Source organism: Lichenostomus cassidix, chromosome 10, assembly GCF_008360975.1.
Source record: "Lichenostomus cassidix isolate B80296 chromosome 10, HeHo_3.0, whole genome shotgun sequence".
Taxonomy (NCBI): domain Eukaryota; kingdom Metazoa; phylum Chordata; class Aves; order Passeriformes; family Meliphagidae; genus Lichenostomus; species Lichenostomus cassidix.
In genome coordinates, this window is record NC_139491.1 from 16669226 (window position 1) to 16691659 (window position 22434).

At 40.9% G+C, this 22434-nt stretch overlaps 2 protein-coding genes across 10 annotated transcripts in view; one reads left to right on the top strand and one right to left on the bottom strand.

Annotated features, from left to right (window-relative positions):
• Positions 1-1060: 1060 nt before the first annotated feature.
• On the top strand, positions 1061-7002 carry FBXL22 (F-box and leucine rich repeat protein 22). The gene is made up of 2 exons (XM_085070896.1): positions 1061-2441; positions 4409-7002. The coding sequence occupies exons 1-2, from the start codon at positions 2107-2109 to the stop codon at positions 4752-4754; spliced, it is 681 nt and encodes a 226-aa protein (XP_084927022.1). The 5' UTR covers positions 1061-2106; the 3' UTR covers positions 4755-7002.
• A 1521-nt stretch (positions 7003-8523) lies between these two features.
• The window catches only part of HERC1 (HECT and RLD domain containing E3 ubiquitin protein ligase family member 1), an 89742-nt gene continuing 75831 nt past the window's right edge, over positions 8524-22434 (bottom strand). For all 9 annotated transcript variants that reach the window (XM_085070884.1, XM_085070890.1, XM_085070886.1 and 6 more), the window contains exons 57-78: positions 22275-22389; positions 21597-21743; positions 20969-21070; positions 20656-20829; positions 20118-20411; positions 19404-19469; positions 19160-19285; positions 18601-18739; positions 17951-18132; positions 17178-17333; positions 16518-16640; positions 15825-15927; positions 14985-15154; positions 14079-14217; positions 13647-13816; positions 13117-13286; positions 12777-12942; positions 12415-12491; positions 11734-11986; positions 11349-11501; positions 10096-10401; positions 8524-9192 (exon numbers count right to left, since the gene is read on the bottom strand). In XM_085070884.1, the coding sequence (XP_084927010.1) occupies positions 9007-9192; positions 10096-10401; positions 11349-11501; positions 11734-11986; positions 12415-12491; positions 12777-12942; positions 13117-13286; positions 13647-13816; positions 14079-14217; positions 14985-15154; positions 15825-15927; positions 16518-16640; positions 17178-17333; positions 17951-18132; positions 18601-18739; positions 19160-19285; positions 19404-19469; positions 20118-20411; positions 20656-20829; positions 20969-21070; positions 21597-21743; positions 22275-22389 (3517 nt within the window). In that variant the 3' untranslated portion in view covers positions 8524-9006. The remainder of the gene's footprint in view (positions 9193-10095; positions 10402-11348; positions 11502-11733; positions 11987-12414; positions 12492-12776; positions 12943-13116; positions 13287-13646; positions 13817-14078; positions 14218-14984; positions 15155-15824; positions 15928-16517; positions 16641-17177; positions 17334-17950; positions 18133-18600; positions 18740-19159; positions 19286-19403; positions 19470-20117; positions 20412-20655; positions 20830-20968; positions 21071-21596; positions 21744-22274; positions 22390-22434) is intronic.

The window sequence follows — 22434 nt, forward strand, 5'->3', positions numbered from 1 at the left end:
TTATGGAAAATGTGCCATTAAAGTGTCTCCTTTCCTTAGAAAATGAAACTTCTCTTGTCCTTGTACAGGCTTGCAGAACATTAGTGTAAGTCCTCTGAACACGGTGCCAGAGTATTGTACCTTGTTCTGGGAAAAACAAAACAAAATAAAGCCATTGCAGTGTTCCTAACTCAGTAACACTTCTACCAAACTTGGCAGCATCTGACCCCAAAGAGAACCTGCCATTCAATTCTGAAGTGGCCTTGTCACACAACTGATGTTCATTTTGATGTCACATTGTGGCATGGCCTCTCTCTCTGGCAAGAATCCATCCTAACATCCTTGTCATTCGGCTTTGCTGGACAATTGGTTTGTTGTAAGTAATATTTTTTAAATAGTATTCCTGTATGTATAACTGAAAAGTCTCAACTGTTTAAATCTGCTCAAAAATGAAGGTAAGTTCTTGAGAGTTGAAAATGCTAACATGAGAACGAAGAACAGCACCTGCAGGCACACCTTTTAAGCTGCTGTTTTCCAGTGACTGCTTTACCTGGTATGTGCAATCTTCTTGTCCCTTTCATGGCTTCATAAAGTACTCCTGGCACTGTCCAGAGCCTGTTTCTTAGAGGGGGAAAGGGGGCACAGTAATCTCCTTATATTAAATGACAAAGGCTATGAGACCAAAAGACTGGCAATTGTTAAACACAGCTTACTGTATATATAGTAGAAAATTACTAACTAAAGAATGAAGCACAAAGAATTGCCATTTCTGTGTATGTCAGCTGTGTGCAGACATACAGGTGAGTCAAGCACTTCCTCAAGCTATGAAGCTACAGTTGTTGCAGACTACAAACAAATTTCAGATCTTGGTTTTCAGAGTTAAATTTTAAACTGCATTCTCAGGGTAAGAAGGAAAAGGTAAACTTGAGTCTTAACTCACCCTTGTGCTGTATTAGAACACTCCTAATTAAAATGCAGAGGTACAAAAACTCTCCCAGCCACTTGAAATCAACTCCCTCAGTGCTGGTAGCTGTTACTGTCTGTGGATTAGCTGAATATAATGATCTTGTTTAACACAAGGCAGAAGATGAGTATAAAATACCTTCCTCTCAAGCATTTTTGATTCACTAGCAGGAGAATTAAAAGGATGCTTACTGCTTTTAATTCTGAGCTGCCCTTGCTGTAGCTTTATTTTTCTTCTAGGAGCAACCTTCTGTTACAGTTTCTCCCACTACTGTAAAACAAATACTTTTACCTGGAAAACCACTTTCATATCTCTTTTTTCCACCAAAGGGTGGAAAAAAGGTTTCTATGGTAACAGAAATAACCTCCAAAACCAGAACAGCCCAGCTTGTAAAACTCAAGCCAATAGAAGACATCTATTAAAAGCACAAGCCCACAGGGAACTAAACATAGCCTCGCTGTTCCCATGTGTGGCTGCCTCTGTGTCACTGCTTCCCTCCTGCAGAAGGTGGAGACACAGCCAGCCTTGTTTATAGAATCACAGCTCAGCCTCAACTGTGCAAGAAACTGCCCCTAACTCTGAGGCTTGTAAACTGAACCTGCAGACTGTTGTGTGTGTACTTCAAGGCACACACAGAATTTTTCAGCTCCTTTTAAAAGGTGCTTGTGAAAGTTCATTATCCATGTAACAGTCCTCGAACTCGTTGAAAATGCAACCTCAGAAAAATCAATGAAACAAATACAGACTAGAAGTGATGTACACTGCAAAACCAAACTGCTGCTCAGAAAGCCAAATCCCCAGAATGGGAAACACTGACAAAGACACTCCTGCCAGCTGTAGCTACACCCCCACTCCACTAACTCAGCACATGAACTTTGCTAAACTTCAGGAGAGTCTACAAGGGGAAAAAAAAAAATCCCTTTTAAGGAAGCATTTCAGGACAGTCAAGTTGTACATGCCCATTCCATTCCCTGAGACAAAGGCAACACGAGCTGCATGCATGGTTCTTTTCCTTTCCCTGTTCTGAGCTTCTGCACCAGTTGTCAGCCAAAAATAAACACCATTCCACAACCATATATGTGCAACAGCCTTCTGCTGAGTGCAAGCCCCTCCAGCACTGCTGCTACTCCACAAGGCCAAGAGACTGCCACTGCTGCCGGGCTATGCACATAACCCAGCTCAACCGGGAATGCCTTTTACATATCTTCTCTTTTCTGGACAAGAACAGTCGGAAAAATTTAGCAAAAACATGTCACATGCTGCTACAAGTGTTTCAGGATCCTTTACTGTGGTCTTTGTTGAACTTTCATTCTCCAGTGGAACTAAAAAAGGATAATTTTCTCCTGGGACCTGCTTTAAAATACTTATCCATCTGCTGGTATTCAGAGAGAGTCAAGGTGTGTAACATTGAGGACTGGATGAAAAACAGTCTCCAGAAAGACTTCTGTAAAAGGCATGAGAACACTGTCAGTGATTTTTTACTAGACGTTTGCAACAGGTACGTTGTGTGGGTGTGAGTGTGCAGTAATGCCTTGAAATGAGTGAAGTGAGAGTTATTTCAAGTACTCCATAGCACCTGCCTGAAATGGAGCATGAAGTACATGAGTGCATTGCATTTACAATTTTAGTGTAATGTTAAGTTCATTTTACAGTGGCAATAATGTATACTTCAGATAGATTTTCCTTAAGCCTGCTTCTTCCTTCTTTTTTCCTAAGAATGAGTAATTAAGATGGGACAGTGCATTCCTGCCTCCCACACTGCTGCTTAGCTGAACTGCACCATTCTGGCAGTGTCGGGGTGCCTGGACCAGAACCCTGATTTCAAGCAGTGAACACACCTCATAACAATCAAGTTGATGAAACAAGTTACTAAATGTCAGCATTAGTTCAGTCTACGAAATAAATATTGCTATTATACTGAAGTTTAAACTCTTAGCTACTTCTAAACTACAGTAAGGGAAGAGAAATGGCACCATGGCAAAGCAGCTCTGGGTGCACAGCATTTATTGCAACAGCCCTGCTTTACAAGGCAGCTCTAAGGGAAGAACAGATCAGTTGCAGGAGGAGCTCATGGGTAGAGCCAATGGCACTGTGTGGGTGAGAGCAGGACTGGAGCCAAAGGGCCATGGCAGTGCCTCCCCTGCCAAGGTGCACCTGAGCCACAGCCAGCAGCTTTGGAAAGAACAACTGGAAAAAGCCTGCAAATTATGGGATACTGACAAGACTGTTTTGGTGAGAGCTAGCTGCAATGCAGTCTCAAGGACTAAAAGGCAGCTTCTAAATGGGGATTAAATTGCAAGTACCAAATTTCTGAAGTAACTGTTCTAGAACAGTTGATAAAAATCTGGTTAATTAGGAGAGATCAGCACACCTGTGCCTACAAAGCATAATACAAGATTTGCCCCTTTCTGCAGCAACCCACTGAAAGTGAAAGCATTCCCAGTCAAACAGAATTCCCAACATTATGTACAAAAACCCCTCCAAATTAAATATCCAGCTTTTCTCCCTGAGTTTGAAGTCGTTTTATTCTGTTAGAGCCTTTCTCGACCTTGCCAGCTATTTCCTCTAACTCTTCATAATTGAAGAGTTTAAAAAATAATTCTGTCTAGAGATCTCATGAGAGCAATGCTAATACAGATCTGTGCTACTGCAGAAACACCAAGCTCGATGTAGCTAACCAGGTGGATGCTGAAGTGCCACTGCCTGGAGAGGGGTGTGAGCCAGGAGGCAAACAGCACAGGTTTGCAGGCTGCTGCACAGCCCTGCTCAGCACAGCAGCTGCTCCAGGACAGCTCCTGGACATCATCAACAGCCCATCTGGGAAAGGTCTTTTCTGTACTTCCCCAGGACCACCCAAGCAGCAAGAAAAAGCTTTTTACATTTGCTGCATCACTGTTTTTAACAGTCGAGTTCCTACCAGTTTTAGTGACTCAAAGGAAATTTTAAGAGCTGTGTGAAGTTCAAACATCACCTTAGGAAGCAACTGGCATATATTCAGTAAATCCAAGGAGCTAAAATATGTCCCTAATTCCTGAAAATTAAGAGTGGGAGTGTCTTACTTGCCCATGCTCAGCAGTCTCTTCTCTCAATTGTCCTCAACTTCATCCTGAAATGAATCTCCTCTCTACTGGGTCTCCACTGGCTGTGCCTGGAGAAGCACAGAACCATCCAACTCCTTAAGAAAAAACATTGTAGCTGCAGCTTAAATAGGCCTCCACAATCCCCCTGTGCACTCTGCCAGCTGAGCTGGAGATGTGGCCCAACAAAAAAAGCAAAGGAGGTAAGCTCTGACTTTAGTAAAGCTGAACATTAAGATCTACATATGCCCTCACCTACTTGTGCCTTCCTCCCCCTCCTGATGAAGAGAAGGCATTTTTCCAGACTTCATATTTATTCTTGATGCTATTTGCTTCAAGCTCTTATAATTTATTTCTCCCATCTCACCTGTCACCATCCTGCTTTCAGATGTCCAAATTTGCTGTCTCTGACCCTCTCTGGATGTGGCCACGTTACAGATGACTGCATTTTGCAGCTTCTCAAGAATTGCCCAAACCTGAAGAACCTCAAACTGGAGAACTGCGTGCGAATCACTGACCACACGCTGGAGGCAGTGACCCTCTACGGGAAATCGCTGCGAACGCTGCACGTGGATTTCTGCCGCAATGTAACACAAGCTGGGCTAGAGAGAGTCAGGGAAAAGTGTCCTTCAGTAATGCTGAGAGCAGACAGAAGTGCTAACATGATCCCAGACAGTAAGCCAGGAAAAAAGCTGATGCTTGAAAAAGCATCAAGAAAATTGGTTCAGCTTTAAGTGCAGCAAATTGTATAATCGATGTGGGTATTTTACCTCACTCTGAGGTAGCAATGAACTGTGGCTACTTCCATGAGTGCTGGTCAAATCCAAACAAACAGCTGATTTGATTTGTAAAGGGTGCACTGAGAAAAGGCATGTATCTCCTCCCGGACAGGCTTAAGGAAAAACCCATTTGCTCTCTGATGTTCCTCAAAACTGGAAAAATCCTGCATTGCTGTCACAAAGTGCCAGACCTGCTCAGAACTGCAGTTCTGGTACCTTCCTGTTGCAGATGCATCCTTCTCAGAAGAGGGAAGCAGCACTGTGTTCACTGAGGCCAAATAATTTGATGGAGTTCAATAAATTTTATGGACTTTTTAACAAAGTTTAACAGGAATTTGACAAGGTGCAGTAAGTTGATGGCAAGGTTCACCTGACTGCATGGAAGAAACACACAAACAGTTTGAAATGAAGTAGAATGAGTCACACAGAGACCCAGGAACACAAACATTAAGGAAGAGCCTCCCACTGAGTCATGTGGTTCAGACTGGACCCCACACTTTGTACACTCCTTATGTAATGCGTAAGGGCATAAAGCCACAGCAGAGAGAGCCAGAGGCATTGTATAGTGTTCACAAATTTTAGGGCAAGAGTGATGAACAAACTTCTGTTCAAGGCAGTCATTCCATCCACTAAGGGGGATAACCACTCCTTGAAATGTCTTTCTAGCAAAAGCAGAGTATTGACAACCAGCACTTCCTCAGTGATTAACAGGGGCAGCCAATTTACTAGGCTTTTTTATGAAATGAGGGAAGCATGTATTCAAGGCACACAGAACACAGTTTGGCCCTCTGCAGGATGTACTTACATAATGTAAGATACGCCAAGTTATTTTTTAAAGCTGACATTAAAGGTAGTGCAGTATGAACAAATGCTAGTTCAGAGAACTAACCCACAGGAAAAGACAGCAGCTAGCAGCCTGTAGCTTTAAATGCTAAATTAGGAACACACTACAGACCAGCTCTATATAAACACCCACTTCGTGCTGCAAAGTACAAAACAAATAGCTATTTTCGCCCCAAAGCACAAGGCTGTCCCTTTCCTGCACGCTGCTCTGCTACCTGGAAGTGAAACTTTTTTTTATATGCTTTTAATCCTATGCCACCATCTACAAAATTTGACACCAAAGATGACTTTACAGCTCTCCACAGAACTGAATATACTTACTCCTCCTTCCCATCCTGGTTAATTGATCCACAGATGTCCTTGGTACTCTCTAATTTGGCTGAGCTAAGAAATAAATCCCAGCATTACAGCAACTTAGTCACACAATGCTGCAATTCTAGAGAAATGCTTGATCAGTATGAGCATCCGTAAGAAACACCCAGAAAACAATCAAGGAAAATGGGTTATTTCATCTTCATAACTCAGAGATATTTAACAGCATGACACTATAAAACTGGAATTTCATTAACTGATTCCTAAAGTTAATTATGGCCCTTATCCGCCATGAAGGAAGGAAGAAAACTGGAAGTGTGGACAAGGACAAACAGCAATCCTCACCCAGCATTTACAGCTTGGGAAGAACACTGCTGAGCTGAACAAACTTACTGTGATGGGGAAATTGGCAAGTTGACACAATTCATACCTTGGATACACAACACCAGTTCCACACATGGCTGACAAGCCAAAACAAGGTAGGAATTTATAGTCACAGCAGTAAGCAAAGACCTCCTCACGCCGCCAGTTCTGCCAGCACTCTGTGGTGAAAGACACGTCTCTGTAGGTGTAACAGGAACAGAATTTCAAGCAGCTACGAGATATGAAAGCACATTTGCATCTGTCTACATATTACTTAAGCCTTTCTGCCAGTTTCCTACCAGGACTGGGGGGAGGCGGGGTATCCTGGGGAGTTTGTGGCTTGTTTTGTTTTTTAATTTTCTTTTATAGAGCTACAAAGTGGCTTGAAACACTCTCCACTTGGTTTCTTTGCCTATTTGTATGCAAATGCTCTAACTCATTACTTAGCTCATCCCCTCTTTGAACGGAGATATTTGTTCATGACATGGTAAAATCTGAACATGATTATGTTGATATATCTTTATATCTTTTCAGCATCAATAATGAATTTTCTTACTTTGCAAACCAATTTGAAAATTGAGTATAGAAAATGATTACATTTTACTTAGAGTATTATGCAAGGACAGAAACATGTCCATGGTTTTCTTTAGTTTCAAGCCATTAAAGTTCGTTCCATCAAGCACAATCCTTTAATTGACTTACTCTCATTTTACTGTAAACTGCCTCCAAAAGTATCTTCATTATCCAAGAAGCCAACTACACAGTCCATATAAAACTGCCATTTTTAGGCACAGTTCTATTACTGTCTGTGGCTAATTGAAACAGGCTGGCAAATCAGTACTACTAAGTCAGACCCATCAGTGAGGTGGAGAAGGCAATAATACAGGACTTAATACAGCAGTTTCCCCATTTAATTTAATACTGTAATTTTTACCTATTACACCTACAAATTTAGACCAAGATATGAATATAGATCCTCACAACGCAGTGATAGGACACCAAAATCTCAGTCCAATTTGGCACCTAATACACAGCGAGGCAGGAATCCAAGTCTGCAGGATTTCAGAGCCCTTTCTTCCTCCCAGACTGCTGATCCCCCCGAGATGTTTCACATTGCACTGTGGTCCTTGATCATAGCTTGTTTTCAGGAGCCAACAACTAGTCCTAACTGAGAGAACTTCACCAGCTAAAACCCAGACCTGCAAACTTTTCCAGCTCATCAAGCCCTCCCTTTGAGCACTGGCAGCAATAAACCAGCTCAGTCTAGGACAACCAGGAAGTTTCCCAATCAATCCTTGATAAAATACAACAAACACATGAGAGAAAACAGGCATTTCTACCCTACACCCAGACTCAGATGGAGCAGTCTTGCCCCAGATGAGATGACACTAATGAACATTTTTACCAGCCCTCAGTTTCCACAGTGTCTTCCCAAGGAGTTCAGGGAGGAAGGTGGGAGAAAATGGGGGCAGAGCAGCTCTGACTCTCCTGGGCACAAACTCTCCCCTTTTCCTCCACCCAGGTAAATCCTGCTCTGAACACCAAGCAGCATTTGTAGCTTGACACCAATGATGTCTTTTATAGAGACAGTGGGCAATTATTACCCATTGTCCAGCACTTCCCTAAGACACAGAGCAACTATTTCTTTGTGCACTACATTGCTGTCCTAACCAAACAGGACATTACCACGTAAGCCAAACCATGCTGATCACAACACTTACAGCTGCAACAAAATGAGATCAAAGCCAAAACTGAGAATGTGAATTAAATCCACAGCCTCGACTACTACCCTGTCACTTCCATTGTCATTTTTTCATACTCTGGGCAGGAGTATTACATCAATGTGTCTATTAAAAATTATTTTCCTCAAAGGATTTACAGTTTCCTAAATCAGGGTGGCAGCATGTTGTTACCATCAACGGCTGCTCCTGAGGAGCAAAATGTTTTAACAAAAAGCAAGAAGGAACCAAGCCCAACATGAACCTGTATTGCAGCACGAGGAATGAACAGCAGTACACCTGCACAAGGCAGGGCCTCAGGGCCAGCAGAATGCAGAGCACAGGGCTACACAGCACAGTCCAGCAGCATAAACATTTTAAGGTGCTTCAAATGCCACACCCTGTCTAAACACTGTAAGACTGTAATTTCCTGAGACAAAATATAGAAGTATGAAAATTGAGTAAACCAACCACAGTTCACAAATGCATACAAGCAACCGATTCTTGAATTTGCTTTATTTTTCTCTGCATAAGGAACCCTGCACAGGCAATTCAAATTAAAACAAAATAAATATGTGAATATTCATGTAAAACTGTCCTGGCTAATGAACAATTATACACAATGTACAACTCTTCATGTTCACTGGGAGGGCTTACAAATGTACTATTCCCAACAAAAATGCACCAAAATGTCTCCATGCAAACTTATCAAAAGTGACCAAAAAAGGAGAAAAAACTTACCGATCATACTTTTTTGTTTTGTTTTTCCTTTTTTTCTTTTTTACAATCACAAAAAAATAAAAACATCTAATTTTTTGTTACATTTAGAGTAACTAAAATGTGGCCACCATCTATTAACATCTGGTTTTATGTTCCTAAAACATCTATGGTTACTGTAAAATTATGTCAACGATGAATTGGACTTAGGGCACTATTTGTAGTAAAAGGAAGATGATTTTGTTCACAGAATGTTAATAATCTGTGTCTGAGCCCTCTGCATTGTCCACATTCCGTGAGAGCATGTAATTGTCCATGTCTATAGACCTGCAATTATTGATTGCATAGCGCAAACGCTCTGCCATGATTAGTTGACTGGAGTAGGGTGGGAGCCTCAGTTGAAAGAAACAAGTCTGTGAGGTAGGCAAGCTGTCGTAAGGCTGTGGAAATGGATAAAAGGTGGGACACTGGTAAGTTGTGAATGAAGGAAAAAATGCAACATATCCACATTTCATTGCTCCTTCCCTCCCTTGCCTCTATCATCCACCATTTGCACACTCTATCTCCAAATTCCTTTTAAGAAGCAGACCAGCCTCCCTTGTTTACAGCATTTGTTTCATCCTTATTTATGTGCAAAACAACTGTATCACCTCCTCTGTAAATAGTTCAACCCACTACTGAAATTCAACCTTTTGAAAAGTTGATCACACAGCTGTTTAGCAGCCCACTGCAAGATACCAAACAATGTTCAAACTACATACCATAGTGTGCCTCATCATAAGGCAATCTGAGAGACACCTAACCAAAGATGACAAACTACTGTTAGCTGAGATTTTGTCAACTTTTTGTTTTGTGTCGTTCACAGAGAATGTGCTTTCCCTGCACAAAAACCCAAAGTAATTCCAAATGAACGCACCCTGTATGTGAAACAATACATTGTAAACTCATTGCAGTGGATTTAAAACATTGAGAGTTCACTAGTGGTCATATGGTGCCACTTACACAAAACTAAAACTTAAAAACAGAATGAAAATTACCAAATGAAAGAAGAGATTGGAACAGTTAGAGCAGACAAAGGTTTGTTTCTTGTCTTGATCTCCAATCACCAATTGCACCAAATTAATTAAGATGCAATTCATGCAGCCTTCTACACAATTAAAATGTTTGAGTTTATATCCCATCCCATACTTTTTTGGTGAATTTACAATTACATAAACTGTCTCCCACTGCCAAAGCACAGACTATACTAGAGAGGGATAGATAATATTAATAATAATAATAATGATAACAACAACAGCAATAATAATTAAAAGAAAAAAAGACAAATAAAACCAGTGCCTTACCCTATCAACCTTCATTATTTGGAATCGCTGAGAGATATCAGCTGTGTTGGCTGGCAATCGAGATCTTCCCGACACAAACCTCATGAAAAGGACTCTCTCCTCGTTTGAAAACTCTTCCAGGGTGTGCCAGAACCACTGCACCAGCTGATGCTGCTCATCAACTTCTCTGTATCGCACAACCTTCTTCAGAACCTCAACTGATATTTCTGGCATTCCACAGACCATTTGCTCCAACTGCTTGGCAGTCAGAAGGGACAGCAAAGGAACGGGAACAATCCAGGACATTCCTTCCCTGACAGCAGCCACCTATTGGCCAAGAACAGGAGAGATGTTAAAGTGCAATTGTCTTATCTCTGCCACTTCCTGGGCCACCCAAATACAAAAGTAACTTCTCAGCTGAGAAATGGCACAGACAGAATTCCCAACATCTGCCAAACACAGCCTCCCACACACGCAGGCCCTGCAAGGGCTGCATTGTTTCCCAAAATCCTGGAGAATATTACAGATATTTTAAATTGTAATTGCACGTTAAAGAACACGTTCCAATACAAACCAGAACTACTTAAAAAATTACAAGTTAACAGCACAAATAACGATGGCTAAATCAAGAAACTGTGTGAATACAAAAAAGGCTTTGTTTCAGCTCGGATGTATGGTAAGAATGCTGTATTTGTTCTGCAAGACTTGGGATTTGGTACCTCTGATAAGGAAGCTGTTTTCTAATGCAGATAATAACACACATGCATCTTTACCTTGTAAGTGGCATATTGCTTTCACAAGGGTCACTATACAAATGACAAAATATATAGAACTACGCAAATAGGTAACGAGCACTTCCCAAAACATACAATGAAATATTTGCATGTTTTGTGTTGTAACAGAAGAGGAACAGTTTCAAGTTAAACAAATGTTTGTCAATAATATTTACTTCAGCCAGTCTCTGTGTTTTTCACATGTCCAGTTACAGTGCCCAGCATGCAAAACTGCAGGGTTTTTGTCTCAAGTGGGGCTACTCAAATGGAAGACCAGCTCTAATTTCTACTGCTCTTTTGCCAACTGAGCAATTACTAGGAATAACAGGACTAAATTTTAAAAAAAGCCAAAACAGTTTGTGGGGGAAGAAAAGCCATGGGGACCAGGGGAGATGCAGAAAGCCAAGCTTTTTTTACCACTGAATAAACTATAATGGGAATGAGCACAAATCACCCCCTGTTCCCACCAACAACAGGGCTGGGTCACAACGAGATCCTTACCTGCCGGTCCATTTCATGGAGTCTGTACTCAATTGCCCTCTCCACATACTCTTTCCTGTTTGAAAAGGTAAGTGGGATACTGTTCCCTCCAGGGATTATGGGAACCATTTTACCATCAGCACTTTGGCCAACAAAAGAATCTAATGGAATCATCTGTTATGCAAAACAAGAAAAGCAAAAGTCACTCCAGTGATCCAAGTATAGCAATTTACTACAGGTCACCTAGAACTATATATAGTAATATCATAAACTATTCTAAATGCACACGAAGTGCTTGTTATCCTAAGAATGGAGATTGGAATTAGATAAATACTGATGTGAAGGTCAATCTGATAAAGTAACTGCTTTCTGAATAAACCTAAAAGCTCTGACTTTCTTATCTTACCTCATGGAAATTTTCTTCAGTAATCCCACTGTCTTCAATGTGAAGAATGCTGTTGAGGGTCTGCACATAGAGCAGATCTACCTCCTCCAAATCCTCCAAGATGAGTGGGATACAACAAAGTTGCTTCCAGACCATTGGAGCCAAATGAAGATCTAATGGCTTTTTTGTACGAATAGCTACACCCATGAGAATGCCTAAGAACTTAAACTGCATCAGATGTTCATCTAAACATGCTGAAGGGTTAAAGAGAAACCTGAAAGGACAAAGAAGCAATGAAAATAGTATTATTTCTGTGCCACTTCATTAGAAGTGAAAGAGAAAAGGTTTCTAAGCACAGCACAGTAACTGCCAGCATATTTATCAGCAAGGGCCGTCCAAACAAGATTATTGTTATCTTTAGCTGTTAAAACATTGGAGCTGAGGGAGGCAGAACTCCTGAGCACAAAGGTTGGCATCTTGATGTTACTCTGAATTCTGCCATCAGCAATCCAGCAAGCCCATGTTAAAACCATGCCCTCCTTTCACAATAAAGTAACATCACAACCTGAAGGAAAAAATATCATGCAGACAATCCCAAAGCATCATCAGTTGGTATAAAACAGTCAACAGAAGATTTGGATTTTCACCTACTACCATCTGCAACAAAAGCAAGTCCTATCTTCCTTTTGTTATCTTACTTACCTATCCCTATTGTAGCCTACTTCAGCTGTAGCATTTGGGGAAGGAATAAGCAGGTCTACTATTCCAGTTTCCAGTTCCTTAAAAATCAACAACAAAAAAGCCTCCTTAGGAAGAGGGAAAGCAAACCTATGACAGAACTATTAAGATACTATAGCATTACAAGACAGAGTATTTCACTACAGTGATGATTCCTCCTTACAAATTAATATGAAACACTGACAGTGAACACAGTAAGATTACTTTAAGTAATAAAGACACGTTCATTTCAAGACCTGCCTTTATGTCAGACTATAATGTTATTTCCCTCTGACTGCACCATGACACATTCCCATTACACATTTCCAAAATACTCACAGACATACCTGACACATTTCTGTAATGGTGTCATCAAACACTCCCCCTGCATCATCAGCTCCTTCTCCAACCAGTTTCACTTTCCAGGCACGGGAGGGTAAGCGAAGGTCTGAGGCATTCAGCTTTACCACTTGCCTTGCTATCTGTACAAAAATGGGCTTGCACTTCCGACCCCTTTGGGGGAAAAAGACACAGCCATAAATGTCACTCACAATCATGTAAAGGCTACTGAGTCACTTGGTTAACAAAGCTGTACAGAGAGATCTCAGAATGCCAAAACAGAAGGAAATACATGAATCTCAGTATTGACATGAGGTGCAAGCCAAGGCCTGTGGAAGCAGCACTGACCTGGTTGATATCCTTTTCACAGTGATCTGGGGCCCATAGTTCTTGCCCTGCACCATGGTTTTGCCGATGGAGCGCACCATGGGCAGGGTGTACACCCGTGGTGCCAGCAAGGGCCTCAGCTGTCCCTGAACTATTCCCCACGTTCCAGCATTGTAATGAGATGTACTGTTCTGCAATAGAGCAAGAATGAGAATAAACATATCAATAAAGGATCTAATTCCATTCTTGACAGAATAAAACCCTTCACAGCAATGACTGGCACTTCAATGTTCCCCGGAAACAGGTCAATATTTTTTGTCTTAGTTTTGAGGCTAGTAAGCTTTTGGAAACCAGAACACTGACATGTCAGTGACAGCACAAGTGAAAATACAGAGCAATACCTTCAAAAAGTTTGCTGTAATCTGGATTTTTATTTTTAATTTTTTTAATGAAATAAACTATAGGCCTACTACTAAGGTCCAGCTAGATCTAGTCAGAAACTCTCTAGTATAACAACACAGCCAAGCCAGTTTTTTCAAATGGAATTTTACCTGGTTATTGGGACTGAGGTTAAGTAATCTCCATGAAGAGTACATGAGGTCAGAAAAGTGGTACAGCAGTCTCAGCCTTGCTCTCACTGTATGAATGCTCACTTCTTTCAGTGCCCCATACTGGGGTGGAATGGCATCAGGTAAACCAAGCTGCAAAGGCACTGAAACACCTGCATAGAAAGAGAAACAGTAACTGTTTGATAAACAGCTGGGATGGAGTTGATTTTCCTCTCAGTAGCTTCCTCAGTGCTCAGCTGCCTACTGAGGTTAAACCACGACAGAAGCCAAATTTCAGACTAGATAATTTGAAAACCAGCATGGATATAAAACAAAACCAATTTTGTCCCAAATGGCCAGAAATTCTTGTTGCACTCACAGCCCAGGAGACACCAAGACTGAAAGAAAAGGCCACCCACAATGCCAGTGGCTCACCTGGAGCTCGTGGTGGGACGGGCGGAGCTGTCCAGGCGGCGCTGTGGCAGCGGCCGGCCGAGATCTGCCGCACGTTCTTCCCCTGCAGCACCGTGATCAGCGTTGGCTCTCTGACGTGGTTGGTGTGGCCCAGGCCCAGCTGGCAAAGGGGGCAAAGAACAATCAACAAATGTGATGATACTTCTAAAACTCGCCAAGCAAAAATTCAGAGCAGACAGTAGAAAATTTTATTTATTTACAGCATATATTATTGTGATAAAACATATTTACTGTATATATATTTCTTCACCTTTTGTTTTTTTATTAAATATTGCACCTGCACCCAATGGGAGCAGCAGATCCAGGTGTCAAAGGGACCTGACAACAGCTGGAGACCTCTTGAAAAATCTTTCCCAGACTGAGGAACTCATCTGTGCTAAGGCACCTGTATTGCAGTCTCTCATACACAGACAACAAAGCTCCCACATCTCCTCTGTGTTATTTAAACACCATTTTTGTTCTAGCATGCACTGACTTTAAAAAAACCGCTCCTTTCAAAAGGTTAATTTATATTTTCATTATGAAAAGCATCTGAAGAGTTCACAGATCTGACTGACATCAACCGTAAGTTTTATTATGTTGAAAAAATTGATGGTAGCCCAAGAATTAGGAGAAAATCTGCAATTTTTTAAAAAAGGTTGGATTAGAGTAATTTGGGTAGCATGTTTTGAGCGCTTTCCCAAACTGCTACCATGTAAGAGCACAGGAAGTAAACAAGAAAATAATGGAAATTGTCTGAAACATCATTATGCTGACGGGTGAAGGAGGAGAACGAAAAGAAAAGCCTTCTTCCCACCAAAAGGAAGCCGTGCCAAGCACATGTGTGAAGTACCATCAGAGCCCCCCAGAGGTCAGAACAGGACATACCTGGCCCTCGGAATTGCTGCCCCAGGCATACACATCCCCCGTGGAGGACAGGGCCAGCGTGTGCTCAGCGCCCACGGCGATGTCCTCGATGAAGATCCCTGCCAGCACGGGCACCTGCTGCGGACGGTTGTGGTTGCGCGCGCGGCCCTCGGGCAACCCGATCAGGCGATCTGCAAGGGCAAGCAGAGCCTCTGTGGGCAAGGAACTCTGCAGGGGGAGTTCCACTCACAGCAACCAGTAAGGGAGGGACTAAAAGCAATTCTATACTCCTGGAACTGGGACACAAGGGTAACCATTTAGGGAGAAATGTCCTGGATCTTTCCTACAAACCGGTGCTTCCTACAGGCCTCATTTATATCGCTAAAGCTGCCATTTCCACAGTCAGTCTGACACAAGATTAATTCTACTAAACCAAGACTTCCAGATCTAAAGGTATGGGTTTATAACAAACATGAATTAACTTGACTTGAGAAGCTTCCACAAGTTTCATTCAGTACACATGGAAATCCTCCTGCCCAGATTTTTAAATGTATGTAGGTATATGCTTAATTAGACAATGTAAACTTTGAAGTAGCCCAGCGTTTTCGGATGTATGAAGTTCAACGAAGTTTTAGGAAAATGCTGTTCAAATGAAAGGTTGTTCTGATATCAAATTAGAGCAGCAAATCTGGATTTTAACTGTATGTTAAAATTACACTGTTGAAGTCTCAAAATTTAGATTAGGTCAACATGCTTCTAAAAAGTAAGTCTTAGAAATACATCTTAATATTCTTCCTTTTCACTTGTGATATACACAAGCCTATAGATAGATGGAAATATCTGAAGAGAAGATTGTCTTACCTTGGCCAAAAGTATATACATGACCATCTTTTGTCAGTGCAACAGAAAACTGAGTTCCACAGGCAACCTTTTTGATTCCAATTCCACAAAGAATATCCACTTTCTAAGGGGTAAAGTGAAAGGAAAACTAGCTGTAGTATTACAAGGATATAAACAGAAAGCAAACATGAATTTAATCTGTAACTCCTGCTTTGAACAAAGAAATTTTTTATTCCCACTGTCCAGTGTACAGACTGTAGGATTATTCTAATTAACACTTGGAAATAATTACAGGAAACAGAAACACATGGTTTTTTCAATGGAATTAACACCTTATTCTACATACAATGATTCAAAATACCTTTTTTTTTTCCCCCCTGGGAGTGAGGGGGAGTAGCATGAGAAAAAGTAAATGAGCGTGTAAATAACCTTCTCCCCAGTTTCCAAAAGAAGAAAGCTAAATCTCTTTTCTCTAAGATAAACCTCAGATTTTCACTATTTGTACTGCTACTGAGATACTGTCACCATGATTTACAGGAAATCCTTTAGAGTACTAGGCTCAGCATAATGTGCCATCAGAATTATTTGTGCCAGATTGTACAACAACATCATGGAACTAATAATAACTTCTGGAAATCACACTCTCAACACTGTGCAACACCTTTAACAGCACTGAAAGTTTACACAAAGAATAATTTCCCCTGGAATTCTAACCTGTGGTGAGGACTTGGCAGTGGAATTTCCCAAACCAAGTTTACCATAGTCTCCATCTCCAAAAGCCCAAACCATTGAGCCATCTGTTGACACAGCCACAGTGTGATTGAGGCCACAGGCCACCTGCATGAGAGAAATAATGTTATTACCACTACTTTTGCTGACTTGCTAACTCAAACATTTAACTAACTACCTTTAAGAAGACTAACTAGATAACTAACACTACCTTTAAGAAGAAAAGTTGTGTTTTAAGAATTAAGTAACCTTGTAAAACTACCAAAACTTCCAGTGCTTATTAGAGTGTCTTAAAGACTCTTAGGACCATAGTAGTATTTTTTCAACACTTGCTTCCTCTCAACTCATATACTCAAAGACAGTATTATGCCACACATGCTCCTTGTTTAAAAATTAAAAAACAGCTCATGAATTCATGCTTAAAAACGCCTAATCTTGAAATGCTACAATGTTAAAAACATGGGCAGTTTTGCAGAAAGAGGATCAAAAGAGTCAGAAAAGTAATTATTTTAAAAACCATGTGTAGTCAAATTCTGCCATCATAATCAAAATAAAAGCCAAGGTTAAAAAAAAACTGAAAACTTAGGTATGTTAAAAACATGAGCTTTAAGCTGAGAGACACTGCTAATTTTAGATAAACCATGCCTGGCCAATCTGGTAACCTTCCAGCGCCGTCACTCTTTCTGGAAGTTTCTTGTTGGAAGTATTTCCAAGTCCCAATCGACCATAATCCCCATTTCCAAATGTAAAAAGTTTGCCATCTGCTGTCACCACAGCTGAGTGTTTGAAACCACAGGACATCTGGAAGCAAAATAATCATTATTTTTACACACATTTTAGATTTGGGTGGAAGTTTATAGTGACTATTAAATGTACATATGTAATACCTTTTTCAACCCTAAACTATATTCCTTTTTAAAGAGCTAAATTACAGACATTTTAGTATTAATGATTTCTCCAGCATCTCATCTCTTACTCTTTTCAATGGTAATGTTATTGAAGGGGACCAGAGGATATTTGCATGAAGAATTTGCTGTGTGATTATCTAGTTTTTAATAAAGGAATCTCCAGTCAAACCCACTATGGTTCTGTACATTGTTAGTACTTAGGAGGAGTGACCAGCTGGTGACCAGTTTTGTAGGTCAAAGTCACCTGACAAAGACAAAGGGAAGCTTATCAATCATTTCTGCATTTTGATCATCTTTAAATCACCCCTTTATTACATGCTCCTTCTATTTTTAGTCCTCTCCAGTACCAACTGTCAGTTAACATCTCCGTGTCATTCACATCCTTCAGCTGGAAATTACCACCTTGGGGTCATAAAGCCCAGAGAAGTAAGAAGCTGCTTGTTTTCATTCAGTTAGACAGCACTAGGTTACCAGGCCTGCAGCTTGAAGGACACAAAAATATTTTGAAACCTGCACGACTTCTTCTCCTTGCAGAGCCTCAATCTGCCTGGGCCTGCGCTGTCTGTCGCTGTTGCCATGGCCCAGCTTGCCATAGTCCCCATCTCCCCAGCTGAAGACTTCCCCACTTTCTGTCAAAGCCATGGAATGGCCATCAGAGCCACACGAGGTCACCAGCTGTGTTACAACAAAGCCTGTTGAAGACAAGTGAGAAAGCAAAGCTTAATGTAACTTATAATGGACTCTTAACATACATTTATCCAAATGTGCCAAGTGGCAGCCAATTAAGTCTGGAGAAAGCAAAAAACCACAATAAGGCTTCTTTTTATAGCAATTAAGTTACTTTTACTTTGAACAAAACCTTCATTTTCTCAGGTAGAACTTAAGACTTCTGTCCTGCCATTGGTTTTGGAATTAAACGTTCCTAATTTGCACACAGCTCTCCCTAAAGCTTTCTTAAACTTAAGGAATTTTAGCATAAAACTATTAAAAATCTTAAGGAAATATGAAGACTCGTTTATTTGTTCAAATTTTTAATTAAAAACTACATTATTTTAATGAGTAAATCTGCAAGAAGAGCATCAACAAAAATGATTATACTAACTACTCAAATGCTTATTTGTGCTCTATCACTGGATTACTTTCAAACCCAACAGTTTTACCTTGCAGTGCTGAAATGACTGTTAAGACATGAAGATCATCAGAGTTTCCTTGTCCCAGTCGCCCATAGCTTCCTTCGCCACAAGCCAAAACTGTGCCATTGGCTTGAATGACAAAAGTACAATTCTGACCACAAACCACCTAGGTGAGAAAGACACGAAGGAATTTAAACAAATTGCACCTTAAATGCAGCAATGCTGTAACACCGGCATTACAGTGCACCATCTCTTTTCAATTTGTTTCCTTTGGAATTATATCAAGAAAATATTATATCAAGTCAGTGTTATTTCAGAAAACAAAACTGCCACGTGTATTATGTGAAAGCTGTGCAGGTATTTTCAAGTCATGCTCATTTATAATTCTTTGTTGTCAGATTTCAGTGGCTTCTTGGTTTGAATTTCTCAAATAATTTAATATTTCCTTTCCAGCGAAACCCATGTTCTGGGATACTCATAGTAAATTCAAACAACAAGTTGCAAAGACATTTAGACAGAGATTTTGGCAAGCTGTACGAGTAATAGATGGCAAATGACTAAATCATGACTGGATTGAAGTTATCACCTGCTGAGCCTGGGAGAATGATGGTGCTGCTACTGGGATCATGACATTTCTGCCAGCCTCTGCCAGCTGCCCGTGCCTTCCTGCTCCCCACAGGTACACATCACATTTACCTCCCAAGTGCCAGTCCTAGGGAAGAGCAGGAAAGGGAGCTTTAAAACAAGAATACTTTCAACAGCTGCAATGTTGCAAAGGAAAAAAAACCTCTAAAACACCCCAAACCCTCCAAACCACCAATTTTACTAACCTCTGGCCTAGATGTTGCCCAAGACATGATCTGTTCATCCATGCCATTGATCCATTTACTGTTATCCTACACAGCAAAAGCCACAGTTACCACATTCTGCTCAAAAGATGCACATAATATTTGTCTTATAATACATATTTTTCTAACAACAATATTCAAATTATTCTAAACAATTTAGCAATAAGAACAAATGTGTGCAGACTAGCAATAAGTCTGTTGTCCATGACTTGCAATCCAAATCAAAGAAAGAAAAACAAAATTCATGATGAAGCAAATCTTTCCTACTTAGTGATGCTTAGGGCTTTTTGAAGTTTCAATTGCAAACTGGCTTAAAATGTTATAAGCTTGCACATAAAAATGCTCAACCAAAAATTTCTGTTTTGGTTTACATATCGTAACAAGTCACAAGGAAAACTGACATTAGCAAAATAATTTCATGTAGGAATGTGACAAAATGGTACTCTTAAAATAGCATTACAAAGCTCTACATTTCTTACTTCTAGCACCTATTTTTCAATATGCAACTGACTTGCACTCATTGCACACACATACAGCAATCTTAACGGTATATTCTAACTAGTTAATTCAAAAATAAACTTACACTTGGTGCTTATGGTACTAAATATAAATCTTTACAGTTCAGAGATGCTAACTGCATCATACCACGTGCTCAGTAACAACACTTGGCTGTTGAGACAACACATCAAACTTTACCATCAGGAGAGTAAGCTCATCCTCTGGAACAGGCTCCAGGTCTGGGACAGTGAAGGACTCTGGGAACTGAGCTCCCTTGGCCAGGGCTTCAGCAGCTTTTATGGTGGTGGAGAAGCACTCCAGCCAGGCCCATTCCGTGGGGTTCCAGGCCGAAGGGTCGGGGAGGCAGCTCTGGTGGTGAGGGGGCACTGGGGGGTTGCAGAGCAGCTGGTCCAGGTGCAGCCCCACGGCCAGGGATGCCAAGCACTGCATGTAGGGACTGTGAACCAGCTGGTCACCACACACCACGTGGGGCTGGAGGGCAGCAGAGAGAGAAAGGGAACAGCCAGTGAGAAACACACATCAGTCAATTCAAAACACGAGTCCTTCAAGGCAAGTCCTGTCGAACAATACTTTCCTCCATGCTCAGTCAAACTTTTAATATTTTAAATATTTTCATATTAGGAGACTCCTAGCTTTGAGAATACTGAAACCAGCTGAGATCCAAACAGAGACCTCATGTCAGACATGGATGTTGAACATTTGCATTAGCTCTTACCTTCTCATAGGCATACTGCTCCTGCAGCATGATGGGCAGGCGCTCCAGGAACGCTCGCATGCACGGAGCCATGTTTAAGCCCAGCACTCCCTGCTGTTTCAGGGCAGTCCTACACGTTGCCAGGACATGATTGGCAGAGATCCACTCCGAGGTGCAGTTCACCACCAACACATCCTGTTTAATAGCAGTGACATGACACGTTAGAAATTAAAAATTCACAGAGCAGGACCATCCAGCTCCACTGATTTAACACCAACCATCTTGGTTTCCATTGGGGTCAGAAAACACACAGGTTCAAACATTTGTGTCTCACCTTTGATCTGTTAGAGCAGGCAGCTACTCCAACCTCAGGGATCCACACTGCAGTCTGGATAGCTCCAGATCCTATCACAACACTCTGCAACACTGAGCCATCCTAAGGGGAGAAGGGGTTTAAGTCAGGTGCAGGCACAGCTACAGTTTCCGTTTAAGTGCATACAACACATTCCTAAGGCATCAAAGTCTCACAAACTTTCAATAACTAGTTAAAAACAGAACTGTTTAACCTAAAAGCAGAAAGCCCCATTTTTAAGATATCAAGGAGATAATATAACTAAGGATTTAGAAGTGTTTAATAATCCACATTTAATAACTCTTTAAAAAGTCCTCAACATACAAGAATATTGCTCCTAACTATAAACAAAGTACCTGGTCCTGCAAAGCCTAACTAATGTGACCAGACCTACAGAATCAATCAACATTGAACCACAAATATAAAGCAGTTCAATGTTAAGTATAATTTTAATTTATATTTTATTATGCTCAATGTTATAACATTATTTTATGCCATGCTTTCTCTAATGTATCTAACACGTGGGAGGGTGAAAGCTGGTCTGATACCTTGACCATTTCAGATACTCTGACTACATACAAGACTCAAACCACCCCAAAGATTATCTTACCCGTAAAGACCAGATATTCATGAGGCCACCGAGTCCCCCAGACACCAATGCCAGCCCATCAGGACTGAAAGCAACAGTCCTGACAGGAGTGATGTGTCCTCTCAGCTGGAACACACACTTCACTTCTAAGGCTTTCCTGTATCCATCCTGCAAACAATTGCACAGTTACGGAACACTGGATTACTTTCAGGAAATGGAGCAGCATGACAGTGTCTGTATTCCGCAATAAATACTGATCATCCACAGAGATAAGGTAAGTTCCACTAAATAATTTTAAAAAACCCAGTATTATGACAATATTTTATAGATATGCTGATCACATTATCAGCTTTCCTTCCAGGTACAAAATGCCATCAACATTACAGACTATATTACAATTTATGTAGGCGCAATTAGTCTTGACTCTTTATCTAGAAAAAACTTTGAATAAATTTTAGGCTAAACTGATCAACTTTTAAAAGAAAGAAAACAGATCAAAATATAATCTTTGGCCAAATAAAATTTTTCATTTCCGGTTCTGAAAATGCCTACATATACACAAATGCAATGCAAACTTTTTTAGCAAACTTCTTCTCTCAGAAAACGCTGAGATTCGAGTAACTCTCTCTCATTCTTCTCCTCTCTCAACTTCACAATGAGCAAAGAGAATTTCTTCCACACCAAGTTTCCTCCTTTTACCTTGGCACTTGCTTCCTGCTCCCACCATCCTTCAGAGCAAGCTGAACTGGACTGCAATGTGATTACCATGTCCTGGGGAACAGTCCAGACACACACCAAACCATTGTGGCATCCCCTAAAGCAGGTCAGGAGAAATTAGAAAAACAAAGATATTAACTAA

Bases quoted from the DNA above. Each gene is read 5' to 3' on its own strand.
- FBXL22 (XM_085070896.1), top strand. From the start codon at position 2,107: ATGCACATAACCCAGCTCAACCGGGAATGCCTTTTACATATCTTCTCT. The intron at 2,442-4,408 runs GTACGTTGTGTG...TCCTGCTTTCAG, and splicing joins TTACTAGACGTTTGCAACAG to ATGTCCAAATTTGCTGTCTC.